The sequence below is a fragment of the Hypanus sabinus genome, chromosome 1 (assembly GCF_030144855.1).
Source record: "Hypanus sabinus isolate sHypSab1 chromosome 1, sHypSab1.hap1, whole genome shotgun sequence".
In the NCBI taxonomy this organism is placed as follows: domain Eukaryota; kingdom Metazoa; phylum Chordata; class Chondrichthyes; order Myliobatiformes; family Dasyatidae; genus Hypanus; species Hypanus sabinus.
In genome coordinates, this window is record NC_082706.1 from 103,108,782 (window position 1) to 103,125,688 (window position 16,907).

At 44.2% G+C, this 16,907-nt stretch overlaps 1 protein-coding gene across 1 annotated transcript in view; it reads right to left on the reverse strand.

Annotated features, from left to right (window-relative positions):
- col14a1a (collagen, type XIV, alpha 1a) overlaps nt 1-16,907 on the reverse strand; it is a 212,318-nt gene that overhangs the window by 171,672 nt on the left and 23,739 nt on the right. The window contains exons 4-5 of the mRNA XM_059973127.1: nt 10,048-10,191; nt 6,142-6,240 (exon numbers count right to left, since the gene is read on the reverse strand). Coding sequence (XP_059829110.1) covers nt 6,142-6,240; nt 10,048-10,191 — 243 coding nt within the window. The remainder of the gene's footprint in view (nt 1-6,141; nt 6,241-10,047; nt 10,192-16,907) is intronic.

A 16,907-nucleotide genomic window follows, 5' to 3' on the forward strand; every position in this document is an offset into this window, starting at 1 on the left:
TGCACTTAATGTAGTCCTGGGTAGATCTGTAGTCTAGTGTAGTTTTTGTGTTGTTTTTACGTAGTTCAGTGTAGTTTTTGTATTGTTGCATGTAGCACCATGATCCTGAAAAACACTGTCTCATTTTTACTGCATACTGGTTGAAATGACAATAAAAAGTGACGACTTGATTGACAATAGGAGAAAGATTTCCAGAAAATCTTATTATGTTTTCTTCGCAGTGCATTTCTCTGTTTCACACTTTTTTTTTCCTCCTCAAAGACCCAGCCTCCTAATGAGCCCACCCAACATCAGACCTGGTGGTCATGAGGTATCCAATATCTATATTTGGTTGGGAGGACTAGCATCCTCAACGACTGTTGTCAGTCAGATGAGCAATGGGCTTGGAGAAGAGGAGAGAGGGTGAGGGGAGAGACAGGGTTGGTAATTCAATCACTGTTTCCCCTGAAAATTTGTCTCAGCAGTCAATGTGTGCACAGCAAGCTCCCAAACAACAGCCAGCAGATAACGAACAGAGTGTACCAGCACACCAACGACCCTGCCCACACGCTCTCCACCACTCAGATAACGAACAGAGTGTACCAGCACACCAGCCACCCTGCCCACACGCTCTCCACCACTCAGATAACGAACAGTGTACCAGCACACCAGCCACCCTGCCCACACGCTCTCCACCACTCAGATAACGAACAGAGTGTACCAGCACACCAGCGACCCTGCCCACACGCTCTCCCCCACTCAGACACTATTTCATGTCCAGGCACAAGAACAGGCAGAGTTTAATCGCATGTCTCCAACACACAGCACTTCTGAGAGTGCTACACTCCGAGTGATAGCTCGTGTTCAACACTCCTCTGAAACCTGCACGTACACTCTTCAGACTCCAAAGTAGGGGTGTTGCCTACCAAGCAGCTCACCCAATCAGAACTGGCCTTTTTTATTGGAACAGGGTATTTATTGAATTCCCCTCCCCCCTATTGCCCAGTAACCGAATGGCCCACTGACCATTCCAGAGAGTATTCCTAGCTCCGCTGTCTCTCCTCTCAAAATGTCATGGATTTGGTGTCACAGATAAACCAGGTTTCGTCCCTGCAGGATTTATCTGACTATGGAAGCTCTGTCCTGCCAAAGGGTCTCGGCCCGAAACATTGACTGTACTTTTTTTTCCCATAAATGCTGCCTGGCCTGCTGAGTTCATCCAGCATTTTGTGTCTGTTGCTCAGATTTCCAGCATCTGCAGATTTCCTCTTGGTTATGGAATCTTTGTGATTGTCAAATCTATCCATAATATCCTTTGGCCTTAACAGTCACATACTAAAACCCACAGGATTTAATGAAAACCTGGTATTTTTAAAAATCACTTCCAAATTATCAATTTGAATTTAAATTCCACAGATATCATGGTGAGATTTGAACTCCGGTCTCTGGACTGATGGCCCAGACCCCTGTATTGCCAATTTGTTGATTTAGCTGCTGAGCCACCGTGATACCAGGTAGAAAGTGATGAGCCCAGCCACACCATCTCAGCTCAGTGATGAGAGGCAGAGAGTAGCTGGGGCTCCAGGAACTGTAGGGGAACAAGGCTGAATGCCCTCAGCTGAGAGGACAGTGACATAGTGAAACCTCCATCAGTGTTCAGCTTCAAGCAAGGCAAACTCTGCTTTGTGATAATCCAGTGGTATTCGATGGGTCAGGCAGACTTGTGTTAAAAGACTGCCCTTCGTTAAAGCAAGAGGAACATCAGGGAGGAGATACATACGCTCAAAATCCAACACCACCAGGCACAAAAGCAGCTGCTTCACTTCAACCATTCGTCAAACATCTAACAAAACTCTAATCTCTGAACCTTCGTGTTGCTATGAACCACCTTGCATCAAAATGTTTTCTTGTTATAATTGTCTTTTCTTGTTAAAGCATATAATTTAGGTTTATATTTTTCTTCTAAATTGTGTTCTTAAAGAAACCACAACCTTCTCCATTTCTCAGAGAATACTTTAATTAAACATTGCTACAATAGGTACATCAAACAAGGGGGAAAGCGGGCAAAACATACAATATCAAATTGCGGGAAAAGGGTATCTCAGCTACTGGACAGTCAGTGAATCCACTAACTAATGTGTATGCTGTGTCCAAACCCTGACTCTGGACCAGAGTACGTGTTGGTGGTGGGCAAGCTCGGTGTACTGGAAGAGGAGTCCCACAGCACAAGGACTGAAGATGCCAGCTTCTCCACTGGCTGCGTTCATCTCCTTTCAGCTGACAGGCCAATTGGCTGGAGCTCTCCCGGCTCAGTGGTGAAACCTCAACGCCACTCGACTGGTTTCATTCTGCCCGGAACTCTCTGACAATGGGCCACAGTCTGACATCTCAAGCCTGCAGGATGACAAATCTCCAGGGTGGTCCCAACACCAGCCACCAGGCATAAACCAGACTGAAGGGGGATTGTGTCCTCTCCACCCTGTCCTCACGTCACAGAATGCCTCCAACAACAGGCAAGTGCTCTACTCATTTTCCACCATCATTAAAAGGCAACAATTAAATGACCCAATGTTTTTAAGGCAGTTCTGTCCAAAATACAAGTGCTGGAAATACATCAACAATTCCTTCCCCCTCCCCATCACAGCCTCAGATGCTGTTTGATCTAATCTGTTGGATTTTTTTGAGGGTGTAACAAGGATGTTAGACGAGGGTAAGCCAGTGGATGTAGTGTACCTAGATTTTCAGAAGGCATTCGATAAGGTGCCACATCGGAGATTGGTGAGTAAAATCAGAGCTCATGGCATTGGGGGCAGGGTTTCAACATGGATAGAAAACTGGTTGGCAGATAGAAAGCAAAGGGTAGCAGTGAATGGGTGTTTCTAGGACTGGCTGGAGGTGACTAGTGGGGTACCACAGGGCTCTGTATTGGGACCACAGCTCTTTACGATTTATGTCAAAGATTTAGATGAGGGCATTTTAAACTATATCAGCAAGTTTGCTGACGATACTAAACTGCGTGGCAGTGTGACATGTGAAGAGGATGTTAGGAGAATACAGGGAGACTTGGATAGGCTGGGTGATTGGGCAGATACTTGGCAGATGTCATTCAATGTGAATAAATGTGAAGTTATCCACTTTGGAAGCAGGAACAAGAGGGCAGAGTATTGTCTCAACGGTGTAGAGTTAGGTAAGGGAGAAATGCAAAGAGACCTAGGAGTCCTATTTCATCAGTCAATGAAGGTGAATGAGCAAGTGCAACAGGCAGTGAAGAGGGCAAATGGAATGTTGGCCTTTATTACAAAGGGAATTGAGTACAAGAGCAAGGATGTCCTTTTGCATTTGTACAGGGCCCTGGTGAAACCACACCTGGAATATTGTGTACAGTTTTGGTCTCCAGGTTTAAGGAAGGACATTCTGGCAATTGAGGAAGTGCAGCGTAGATTCACTAGGTTGATTCCTGGGATGGCAGGGCTGTCTTACGCAGAGAGATTGGAAAGATTGGGCTTGTACACACTGGAATTGAGGAGATTGAGAGGGGATCTGATTGAAACGTTTAAGATAATTAAAGGGATTGATAGGATTGAGGCAGGAAATATGTTCCAGATGTTGGGAGAGTCCAGTACCAGAGGGCATGGATTGAGAATAAGAGGTCAGTTATTTAAAACAGAGTTAAGAAAAAACTTCTTCTCCCAGAGAGTTGTGGAGGTGTGGAATGCACTGCCTTGGAAGACGGTGGAGGCCAATTCTCTGGATGCTTTCAAGAAGGAGCTAGATAGATATCTGATGGATAGGGGAATCAAGGGATATGGGGACAAGGCAGGGACTGGGTATCGATAGTGAATGATCAGCCATGATCTCAGAATGGCGGTGCAGACTCGAGGGGCCGAATGGTCTACTTCTGCACCTATTGTCTATTGATCCATTGCTTGTTACTCCAGATTCCAGCATCTGCAGCCTCGTGTTTCGCCCGTCTCTGCTGGAGATGGTCAGCAGGTCAGACAACACCCTGACCTGCTGAGAGAAACACGTATGTTTCAGGCCAAAAGACTGTTCTTCAAAACTCTGTGCTCCAATGAAAAGTTGTTCATTCACTATGTACAGCATGGTACGATGTGGGCGATCATGGTCTTTCTGTGGCCACCATTGTTCTTGGCAAATGTTTCCACAGAAGTGGATTGCCATTGCCTCCCTCAGGGCAGTGTCTTCACCAGACGGGTGACCCCATCCATTACCAATTATCTTCAGAGAATTGTCTGCCCGGCGTAGGTCGTCAAATAACCAGGACTTGTACCACCTGCTCCCACGGCTTCACGTGACCCTAACCGGAGTGGGGGGGGGTGTGGATAAGCAGGTGCTACACCTTGCCCAAGGGGTAAGCTACAAGCAAGTAGAGGGAAAAAGCGCCTGACACCTCCTTTGGTAGAGATGTATCTCCACCCCGGTTAACTATTTGGGTTGATGAAAGGTCATCAGCCCAGATTGTTAACTACATCTCCCTCAGCCAATGCCAGCCTTTCAGTTTGTATTTCAGATTTCCAGCAACAGCGTGTTTTGCTTTGGATTAATTCTAAACCCTTCCCAACAGCTTCGGCCGATCTTGTTGGCTCACAGAACTGACCCCAACTGAGCTACTCTGGCCTTAAGGGAGAAATTATTTTCCTCTTTGATGTTGAGTACGATGCAAGGAAAAGTAGCCAAGAAGTAAAATGAAAAATTAGCCAAAAAAATTAAGTAAGTTATCCTTGCTGTACATCTAATGTACTGGCACGACTGAGTGGAATGATCCCAGGCTTTGCAACTACTATTTATAACCAACAACGCTGGCACCTCAGGATGACAGTACACTGTAGTTTACAAACTTCACTAATGCCAGTGTAAGTGTTAATTACATTTCCCCTTTCTTTAGGTCATTTTGCTACTCCTGCCAGCTCATGCTGTGGGAAAATTAATCTTCAGTTCATGGACCATCCAAAACAAATCTTGAGAACTGGCAGCCCTGGCCGACTGCACTCTAGGTCTGGCAGGGAGATCATCCCGCTCGCCATCGCAGAAGTGATGTTCCTCAGTGGAAGTCTTCCTCCCTGAATTGTCTTTTGTTATTTGAGCGGTTGCTGACCTTGAGCTAATGTGTGAGGGGCAGGGCTTCCAACCGGAACATTGGCCCAGTAAACACACAGGGAACAGCCACCACACAATCCAACCACTTGCACGCTACAAACCGGTAAGATTGCTCGACCTGTGTTCTTCGAGAGGCGTTCAGATGGTGGCTGACCAGTCGATGCACTGCCTTCGCTCGTGAATGTGCAGTCGCGGCTCCACACAAAGAGTTGCTAGACAGGGAGGCGGTGAACCACCGCAAAACCTCAAAATCTTATTTCCTCACGAATGCCTCCACCTTACAGAAAACCCATTCAGAAATGCCTTCATTGGCATCCAGTAACCAGAGAATAAATGGGCCTCTCGCATTATAGCCACAGAGTTGGCATCAACACTCTTTGTTGTAAAAATATGCACTGTATTTACTGAAAAAAAACTCAGTGGAGTGGAGGTTCCTTTACCCTAGATTCTCATCTGCAATGAAGCCCATCCATTCTCCTGGACAGAGCAAAGAAGTTTCCAACTGTTGTACAATACTCGGTAAAGAGAGTCTACCAGTACACAAGAGAAGATTCTTGCCTAAAGATCCAGCACCGGTGCTCATTAACAGCATACACTGTGCGAACTCTGGGAGCAAGCTGCAAGGGAAGGAGACGTAGCCCTCAGCGTGAATCTTCCAAAGAGCAACACTGCTCTGACACGAGAAGAACTTGTTTTGTGCAAGGTCCTCGGAAGCCTTCAAGAAACGTTTCCTACCTTTGGGACAAATTCACAGGCATTTTGCCACAAGTTATTTGGACCACTGATCGCCCATGTCCGTGTTCTTGGAATATTCAACTGTATAGGGTACACCTCCAACTCTTGAGTTCATGGTGCGAGTATCCCTGATATTTTTCATTTATACATGCTGTAACTGAGTCTTATGGTTATGGCTACAGCTTACATTTTATAACTCCTGGCCTGGGGTTTAGTTGCAAAATAAAGCGAGAAAGGTTGAAAGCTTTCTGGCTTAAATTGAAAAAAGGTGTTCCCGCTAAGTGTGTTCAGAACTGCAAGGAAGCCTACCTTCAATAGTCACTTTACTGCTGCCTCGAGAATCCAAATCTTTCTTTGGTTTCGTTTGTGAAGGTGAGCCTTGCCTGCCTCTGCTTCGAGATGCCTTCACTGTCAAAAAGAAACAAATAATTTTAGCAACTATCACAGGATTTGATGACACGCGAGGCAGGTATTCAGCCCTGTCCTGGCTCTCCGAACTGGCTACCTCATTTGTTTCTTAGAATTCTCCATGTGAAGTAGTTAAATGCTTCTTGCCAGTGAAGTCATGTCCCCACTTCTGGAAGTTATTGTGATCTCAGGCACAGAGGGTTAGGCCACTCAGCCCCTCATACTGTCCTATCATTCATTAAGATCTCGTCCTCAGCTCACCACTTGCTGAACTTTTGTCCAAGATCTACACTGGCTTTGAATATGTTGATCTGGTCTCCACTACTTTCTGGAATAAAGAATGTTAAAGATTCGCAATTCTTTAGGAGAAATCCTCATCTCAGCCTTAACTGGGTGACATCGTAAACTATTCTCCATCCCACTTCTAGAACCCCCACACGGGGGGGGGGGGGGGGTACCCTCCCAACATTGTATGCTCACTTAGAGATACAGTGCGAACAGGCCCGTCTGGCCCATTGAGCGGTGCCTGCCAGTAACCCACTGATTTAACCCCAGCCAAATCACAGGACAAGTTACAATGACCAACTAACCGGAACGCCTTTGGGCTGTGGGAGGAGACTGGAGCACCCGAAGAAAACCAGGTACGCACAGGAAGGAACATACAAACTTGCTTACAGAGGATTCCAAAATTGAACTCTGAACTCCGCCCCCTCCCCTTCCCGCATTCTGTAATAGCGTGGCGCTACCCACTGCATAGACCGAGTTTACATAGTCACTCGAACCCCAGCCACTCCCAGTGCAGATGAAGGGTGTCAACCTGGAACAGTGACTGCCCTTTTCCCTCCACAGACGCTGCCTGACTTGCTAAGCTCTCCCAGCATCTCCCCCCTCAGAATTATTTGTTTCAATAAGATCACCTTTCATTCTTCTGAAAAAGTAGATTCAAGAAGCTGCCCCAAGCTCCTTTCTAAATTTGCTCTCAGTTTTGAATGAGTCATGAGAAAATAGTTATTAAGGAAGGCACATTAGCAGCATTAAAAAGCCACCTAGGTAAGCAGACAAGTAAAAGAAGCTTCGAGGCCCATGGGACTCGCCCACTGGGCAATACAGCTGACATGAATGAGTTAGGCTGTGTGACCAAGTGCAGATTCAACCATAAGATAACCGCTTCATCCGGAGTATCAATCCAGTCATTAGATAGGCCTCCAAACCGAGTACTGTACACCCATTCTTAAATAAAAACTAAAACCTCACACTTCTACAAGTGTGGTCTCAATGATGCCTTGTGCAGACACAGAAAGACATTTCTGCTTTTAAAGCCCAACTGCTTTGGAAAAGCAGCCAACATTCCACCTGCCTTAAACTCTGTTAGCACGACACACTTGGAAACTTTTATGGTATGAGATTAGCTGATTTTCCAGACCATTAAATGGCATTTTGTTTTACTCTTCCAAGATGCCTTATTTTTTTCCTTTAAATGTTACACAGTGTGATCATCTTTCCCCCAGTGAACCCAGTAAGCTTAAAGTGACAAAGGCATACACTGCAGGCACAGAGCACAATAAATTTTACTTGTAGATTATCATTAGTTATACCTGCATGTTATAGGTGCATTGTCCCTTTTTACCTCAATATTCTTAAATCTCTCTCCAGTTAAACAAAGTTCTTCCTTTCTGTTCCAACATACTAAGCGGTGACCCGATTCCCCTCATCGTCCTCTACCAGCCAAATACGTCCACTCACTCATTTAGACATATCCCTTTGCAGAGTCTGTATCCTCTCACAGTCTGATCTGCCACCCACCTTTGTATTATTGGTCCCCCAGTCCCTTCATCACAGTCAGTAATCAGCATCAAACCAGCTGTATGTACAGCTTCCCACCCCTGCTTGTTCGAGTTTGTGTCTATTTTGCTGTAGTGTTATCCAATCTTTGTCTCCAAACTATTTAAAAACTTTCCCACAAAACCCCGTTTCAAAAGGTTATTCACCAGAACCAGTTGATAACAGAAGGCTGGAGAACAATTAATGAGCAAAGTGTTGATTGATAAGTGATAGTTTATCACAAAATAATCCTTTTAGACCTGATATTGAAAAGTACACAGAACCTAGATGCACAAGAACAGACAGTTGGACCCACCATGTCTAAGCCAAACACAATGACAAATTAGACTGGTCTCTTCTGCCTGCACATGATTGATATTCCTCCATTCCTACCTGCCTATCTAAAAGCCTTTCAAATGCATCTGCATGCATAAAACATGTTTTGCCTTGCTTGCTGCCTGTTCATATGCCTAAATGCTTCTTAAACATTGCTATCATATCTGTTTCTGTTACCAGCCCATTCCAAGCACCTACCATATACTGTACAAAATAAACATTCCCCAACCACCTCCTTTAAACTCCCCCCCCCCCACCTTAAGGATACACCCTCCAGTAGCCAACATTTCTACCCTGGGAAAAATAGTTCTAGCGGTCTTTCCTATCTAGACTAATAATTTTATAAGCTTCTCAAAGAAAGTTGTCTGGATAAAAATAGTACATAGTCAAAACATGTTCTTAATAACCTGGAATGTACTGCCTAAAAACAGCATATTTAACAACAAAAGCAGTGTCAGTTATAATGATGAATATGTACTTAAAGAGGAAATATTGGTAGGTCTCTGGGGAGGGAAGAGGGCAGTGGGACTGATTGCTATATTTATTCCAATAAACGGTTTATGCTCAATAGGTCAAATTAAATTCCTTTTGGAAACCTAATTGGTTGAGGACTAACCAATCAGGAGTGAGGGACGGACTACAGGGTTATAAATACCACTGGACTAGACGTGCCCAGGCATCATCCTTGATGAAGATGGCAGAGTTAGTCATCAAAACGTCATCTATAACCGAGACCTATACCTGGCTGGAAGCCTAAGGAGAGTTTATTCATTCTTGCTGTTACGCGATTATTCAGTGAAAGTTTATATAAAATCTTCAGCCTAATCTTGTATAGTAAGCAGCTATTTATGTTCATGAAGATGACCAATTTGGAGCTGTTCGAATTATAGAACTATCATTCAGTGATAATTTTAACAACATTATTAAGATTCTCTCACTGTTACCCTAGATTACAGGAAGAGCCATAACCATTGATTGCTGATATCCTGAACTATTTACAGCTCCAAAATCTGTTACTGGAGCCTAACAAAGTTAGGTCTAAAAAAAGTTGTATAATTTACAAACATGCAGTTTAGTCCGTAACACTTTCAAAGAGCAACACAAAATCTTTCAGCTTCACTGAAGTGATCAACAATGGCATGTTACTTTCCAGAAATGTTTTCAATAAAACTGACCCCAAATGCAGAAAAAAAATACAGCAGGGAACAAAAGCCGAGTTGGAGAAGTAGTTTCAGGAGCAAATAGAAGAAGCGAAGAGATTTATGAAGGGGAGATCTAAAACCAAGATCCAAGCAGAAGGTTGGGCTGCAGGCGGGGAAGCCACTGAATTCAGAGACTCTCCACAGCTCAGAGCAGGAACACAGAGATCCCCAAGGTCTGACCAGTGGGACAGGAGGGGCTGTGGAAGGATTTAAAAACAAGGAAGAGAACTTTTAAAATCAGGCTTTGTTGAACTGACAAGGGGGCAACGTGAGCAGAAGATGAAGCAAGACAGGAACAGTTTTTACTGAGCTCGAGTTTATAAAGGACAGAAATAGGAGACAATGGAACTGCCATGTTATGACATCGCTCTGTTGTAAATGTGACTCAAACTGCAGAGCTGGGTTAGGTACCCAGCAACCCCCAACTTCTCCAATTTGAGGTACTTACTTGTAAACCGGCCCACAGCTGGTGAACTTTCTTTTTTATTGTTGATGGCAAGCAGCTGTACAACGTACTCCTGGTTTGGGAGGAGGCCTTCCACAACAGCCACCGTCTCACCCTTCTGTATGCTTAGCATCTGGGGCTTGCCACCTGTTATTTGAAAGTAAAGGGAGATGTGAAAGAAAGATGCAAAGCACAAGAAGCGTGGTAACGACGATCTGTATTTATGTAGCAACATAAAAAGGTGCAGGACGTCCCACAGATTTCCACAGACATATTATCAACAAAAGCCACATGTGGAAATACTAGCACAAATGATCAAAACATTTGATAGCAAAGTAAGTTTTCAGGGCGGTCTTCTGCAAAGGAAGAGGTGGGGAGACCTTCAGAGGGAAGTCTAAGGCGCAAGGATTTTTTCCCCTCAAAGTAGTGTATCTCTGGAATTCTCTGCCTTGGAGTATTGTGAAGGGTGGATCATTGGAGATATCAAAAGGAGAAGGTAGCAAGTGTTCCGTAAGAAAGATTGAGGAATTGAGGACTGTGGGTATCTGACAAAGAAAAGGGGCAGATCAGGCACGATTGCATTTTAGCACAGCCAGCTTGAGCTGACAAGAGGCCTACTCCTGTTCTCTTTTTTTGGGTGCTCTGTGCAATCTAGCACTCAGGATCTTAACGACTGAAGGCACAAGTACAAGCTGTAGACACTAAATTAGGATGGAACAGTATCATAGTGGTTAGTCCAGTGCTTTATGTGATCGAGGTTCAAATCCTGCCACTGACTGTGAAGTGTTTGTACGTTCTCCCTGTGAACACACGGGTTTCCTTCAGGTGCCCTCATTCTAAAGATGTATATGTTAAGGTTAGTAGATTGTGGGTATGCTATGTTGGCACCAAGAAGCTTGGAACACTGGCAGGCTGCCCCCGCACGCCCTCAGACTATGTTGGTCTTTGATGCACACAACACACTTCACTGTATGTTTCGATGTACATGTGACAAATAAAGCTAATCTCTTTCATCTTTAATTCCCAGACAAGTTTGAGAGAACAGGAAGAGAGTAGATTTTAAAAGAGTTGCGGGACGAGGTTAGAGACAGGGCAGGGGTAAAGCCGTAGAGGAATTTGTAAGCAGGGAGATTTTTTTTTAAATTAAGATATTGACTACTGAGAATCCAGCACAGCAAGCACAAAGCAGGCAGCAGGTTTTGGATAACCAGAGGTTTAAAGAGAAGAGAATCAAGCCGGAGGTAAACAAGTGGTTTGAGTCAGTGAAGAACAGAACAGATTAGAAGCCATTCCGACCACTCCTCTCCCCAGTTTCCAACCAATGGTGCTTCCCAAATTTCTACATCCTAGCCAATCAGCATTGCAGCTCCATTTACTTGTCCAGCTTCCACAATCTCAGCCCACTGGCCTTAGAAACATCAAACCTATCTATCACAGAGCTAAAGATGCATTTGATTACCAAGCTCAGCTTTCTTTGGATGTCCAAAATTCTGGAGCAAACCCCAAGAATACACTGGCCTGAGTAACACGGAATATTGACACTCAACTATTAATGAGCAGAATTCCTGAAAATGACAGTGTTATCAGAGCACGAACAAGCAGCATTTCCTCATGCCCTCTGCTTCCATCTTGCCACACAGTCCTGAATTATCGAACGCATCCCCGACAGACAAACAGGTAACTTCACAGACAGTGCTGCAGGGTGTAGTACAAAGTAAACAGCCCAGCAAGGAATTATGTCCTCACTTGAAAGGCAGCAGGCCCAACCTTGCCAAGTGGATATAATTAATTGCTGCAAATCTTGAACTAATTTGCAATAAAGAATAGTAGTAAGCTAAAACTCTGGAACAGATGTATTAGTAGCAAGTGAAGTGCACAGGATGTTACTAACGTTTGTTGGTCAATCCATTATCTACATATGGTATGGTCGTGCTTTATCGATGTTGCAGGATGATGAACCAGCTATGAGAAGCTCCTTCCAGACAACTCAGATGTGGCTCTTGTTGCTTCTGCTTGTTAGGCAGCCCATAAGGGTTGAGGGTAACTTGCCTCCGGTCTGGTTTGTGGGAGTTGCAGAGCCCAAAGAAGCTGATGTGGGATTCTCAGTCTCATCCCAAGCTCCCTTCGCTGCGAGGCCAGGTCTCAAACAGGTAGCTTTGGAAGGAAATGCCCAAGCCCGGTGTCTTGAGACAAGGAGCTACTGACAATGAAAAACAAAACTCGGGAATATTCAACAGACTGGAATGGAAAGAGTGCAGAGATCTGGAAGGGCTGTAGGATCTACAGGGAGTGGGACGAGCTGAGGCGAAGGAGGGATTTTCCCACAAGGATCTGCTCAGCTTGTGAAGTTTTGAGCAGACAGAGGAAGCCCTGATCTAAAACTCCCAGAGAGCACGAGGCCCGACTCTGTCTGCTAATAATGACAGGAACAATCCATCAACAGAGCTAACCTGTAACAGGCCCAAAGGCAGTTACAACACCTGGTTTCGGGATGGGTGGGGGCTTACGGAAGATCTTAAGATGATTAAATAGGGCAGAAAGAAAAGTTATTTTCTCTGGAGAACTGACGGGGGGGAGAGGGGGAAAAATGCAGAACAAGACTGAGGGTGGGGGGAGGGTATAAAATAAGTTTAGAGAAAGGCTTTTGAAGGTGATGTCAGAAAGCATAAAATGTTAGGAACTTTAGAACCACCACCGTTTCAATGCTGGTCAATTAAAAGCTACACAACCAAATCCCACCTTCCAACAACAGATCGGTGGCACTTCATGTTACAGCAGTCAAATGCACATCCACCTTCTGTTTAAATATGAACAGGTCTCTGTCTCTCACATCTTTTCAGACAGTAAGTTCCAGACACCATCAATCACCCTGTTTCCTAATTTCCCCCTCGAACTTGTCTATTAATTACTCTGAATCCTGTCCCTGGGATTGGATCCTTCTACTGTATAAATTGAACTACAGCCCCCATGTAAGCCAGGCTCTCCTCGCCAAGTTATTACAAGTTATTGTCCTTAAACTAAAGGACAGTTTGCAGGTCAGAAATTTGACCTCAAGGCAATAATACTTAAATAGAAACATTGGTTTAACGACACGATGCCCTTAGTTTGCCAATGTATTTAAGTCAACCATTCAAATTTCTCTGCCTGAAGCATTGATATTGCAAAGAAACAAGCAAGTCCCCACACGGCAGTAGCCATCAAATCCATCCTACCGGTATCCCATATGCCCATCATTAAAAACAGGACATTCACAAATAAAGCATTCATGAGCTGGGGAGGGTCTGTATTGCAGTGCTTGTATTTAGTAAGTTTAGTTTTGAAATTAAACAATGGAGGAACTTCCCATTTGCCCTTTAGCCTCCTGCTGGCCTGTTCTGTTACCAATCCAAAGTCTTCTTGTTCCCCCACACCAGTCAATGCCCTCCCATTTATTGTATGTTCCCTTTCCACGCTGTCCCCACTTCACATTCCTCCGCAGAGAATCCCACTCGCCACCGCCCAACCCAACTGAACAGACTATCCTGCTGGTTAAAAGCTCAGACACACGATCAACATTTATATCATCCACAGCCACTTTCGACATACCCCTGACAATCATCGAACAAGGGGTCACCGGAACAGTCTGCCAGTTACAACACTTCTGCTAATCACTAACCTTTCCTTCTCCAGTGACAGCCCCATCAGACCTTGTTAAAAGACAACTTTATATCCTGCATTCTGTGATTGGCCTTTCTATTACCTCAACGTACCTGTGTGGAATGAACAGTGCGTGAAGTCATGCAAACAAAAGGAATTTTCACTCTATCATGGTACATGACAATAATAAGCCATTTACCAAAAGCCTTGAAATCTATTTAACCCACATCAATGGACCACCCTCATTGCCCCTCCTGTTGTCTCAAGAGTGCATTAAGCATTGTAAACAGTTGTACTATCTCAAATATGCATCGTCCACATATATATCCTCTGCACTTTCTTCCATGGATCCTTTGCCTCAGTAGTATAGCATGCATAGTAATCTATATTGTTCAACAATGGTTTGTCAAAAGTATCTATAGCGACTAGTTTGCAATAAACCAATGCAAGGTTTTCCCTTTGCTAACCCGCCTCGGTCCTTTTATGTTATTGAGCCCTGAGGAATCCTCTCTCCAAGAAAAGATCAAAAAAAATCAAAGAGTCAGTTTGTTTTGTCTAACACTTGTTGGAGAGATCTGGTATCATCAATGGAGAAATCAGACCTTTCCCTCAGCCACACCACTGAAAAGAGGCATTTTATTACAGGGGAAAAGTAACAAGCTAATAAACTGGCAGGCAGACCCTTCCAGGTGATTCCCAGAGCCCAGAAGAGGCAACATTAAAATACTGCAACTGTAAAACGGGAAAACTGAGGAAATGCTAAGCTGGAAACTACGTTGGATTCCCACGAGGCATGTCCTCAGCTGTTTAATTGTTTTAAATAAAGATGTACATTCATTGACAAGAAATAACTGATATTGTTGCATGCATGAAGTCACCGGAGGGAAGTACTGGTAGAAACGAAGCAGCCTCTTTATTCGACGAAGTTGGATACAGCAGGCATCAGATGGAGAACGTTTCGGGGGGTGGGGGGGTAGAAGATAAAGGTCTCCTGGCCCAAACCTACACATCATTTTGTGCTAAAGATTAAAGAAAAATTCAGGACAATTCAAACAAATCCATATTTACAAGGCTTCCTTTGAACTGCACGCCCCCTTTCACACCTCCCTCCTTCGCACCCATAGCACAAACACCCAGATACGCACAAGTATTAATTTAAATGAGCATTGTCTAACCATTGTCCGGAGTTGCACTTTAGATTTAATCTTCAATGCATATTCAGATCTGAAGGTTGGTCACTAAAGTCAATATTCACTGTATGTCTTTACCCACAACTGGATATATTGAAAATCTATTATATTTAGTTTTTGGGCTTAGCTACAAAATACTCAAAGTAGCTTTAAGGATGCCTCTATTACTGCAGTGATCGGGGAAAGATCACAGTTCCATCGTCTCCTGCAGCCCAACACTGATAGGTTTTATCATATGTAGCATGTTGTGAGGTCTCCAGGTAAATGCAAAGTTCAAGCAGAAGACCTTTCCAGGCAGTGAATCTCTACCCTGGACTGCTCCCATGACATCAGAAACAGATTATAGGAGTGGTCAGTAAGGCTCCTTCAATATCTCTGCTATTCAGCACTCCTCATGTGGAAACAGATAAGGTTCAACAATATTCTATCAAAATGACCATAAAAGGCAAAGTGCCTGTATCCTGAAGCTGATCACAAAACGTGATCTAGGCAGGATCGAGAAAGGAATAAAGCAAAGACTGCCCATGTTAGTGTCTCCTCAAAGATTTAATTCTGTTAAATTGGCTTAAGAAATCTCAGCCCATAAAAAGGCACAAAAACATTAGAAGTTGTAACTTTTGAAGTTTACGTACAAATAGCTCCAGACATTTGTGTGAAGGTCCACTTTAGCCTGCACACCTGAATGCCCAGTCAGTAATCCGATTAGTTTGAACAGCAGTAAATATCACAAGGCAAGAGATTGCTTCCAACATTGTCATCTCACCCCAGCCCATTCCTTCAGAACAAGCACAAAACAAAGGCCGACATTCCTTTGCACTGTCTAAGTAATAACGCCAGTGACAAAGGGATCATATTTTGGATGGGATGTTAAATTAAATCCCAGCTTCCCTTCTAAAGAGATTCAAAGAGATTCCTGGGTTTTATTTCAAAGGAGTATCATCCCCAGTATTCTGGTTGATACATATCCTCTGACATTAAACACAAATAGATTATCTCCACATTGCTGAGTGCAGAAGATGAACGCATGCAAATTGGTTGCTAAAGTTACATAAAACAGGGACAAAAATTCAAAACCATTTATTGGCTGCAAGGCACTTTGGAACATCCTGAAAATGAAGCAGACAGAAGCAGGTTTTGCACACAGATTGCTCTCCTTTTCCCTCACTCGCCGGGGAATGAGTGCTCTCCGTTCTGCTTCAGTAGCTTCACCAGAGATTGCGTTAGATTTATGGTCCTGATTCTGGACACCCAAGTAGAAGACGAGTTTCTCACATCTGGAGGTCAATTCAAATTTTTTTGCTGGCGAACGTTTGGAAGGAAAATGGAATGGGGAAATGGAGTTAAGGTGCAAACAGTCCGAAAGCAACAGAAGCTGAAGCATCTTCAAAGGCTGCCCACACCATGGTCCCATTAACAGTAGCAGACTGGGAGGTGATGATGGATGCTCTTCAATCCATCCTGACAGCTGTCCATCATCAACTCATTCCTGTGCTTCTGCCACTTAGTTCAACAGGTACTGAGAGCAGCAGCTGAATCTGGGGCCTCGGGACTGGAGGCCCACAGGCCTCTCCTGGAGTTGGAGGACTTTGCATGCGTGTGGATAGGAGAGAAGGTGGAAGAGGAAAGGGTCTTCTACAACAGTGCTAATTTTTCCCCAACATAACAAAAGCAGATTGAGAAACATTTACAACTGCAGAGATTTGTGGTTGACTATCATCAGTAGATAATCTCACTGAACACAAATCTAATGCAAGGCAACCACCCTGATGTTAACTCTCCGGGGCCCAAAGCGGTGTCCTAACTGCATTCCCCAGGCAAAACCCAACTCACAGCTACTCAGCGACCCAAACCTTGCAGTGATGATATTTTAAAAGAATATCTTAAAGCAGGAAAGCACACTGAAAAAGCAGGAAGATTGGGGTCGGGGGTGGATTCCAAAGCAGATGAATAACAAACAAGAAAGCGAAGTTTGTGGATGATCAAGGGGCCAGAAACAGATGGACTCAAGCTTCTCAGGACTCTGAAAGAGATGACAGA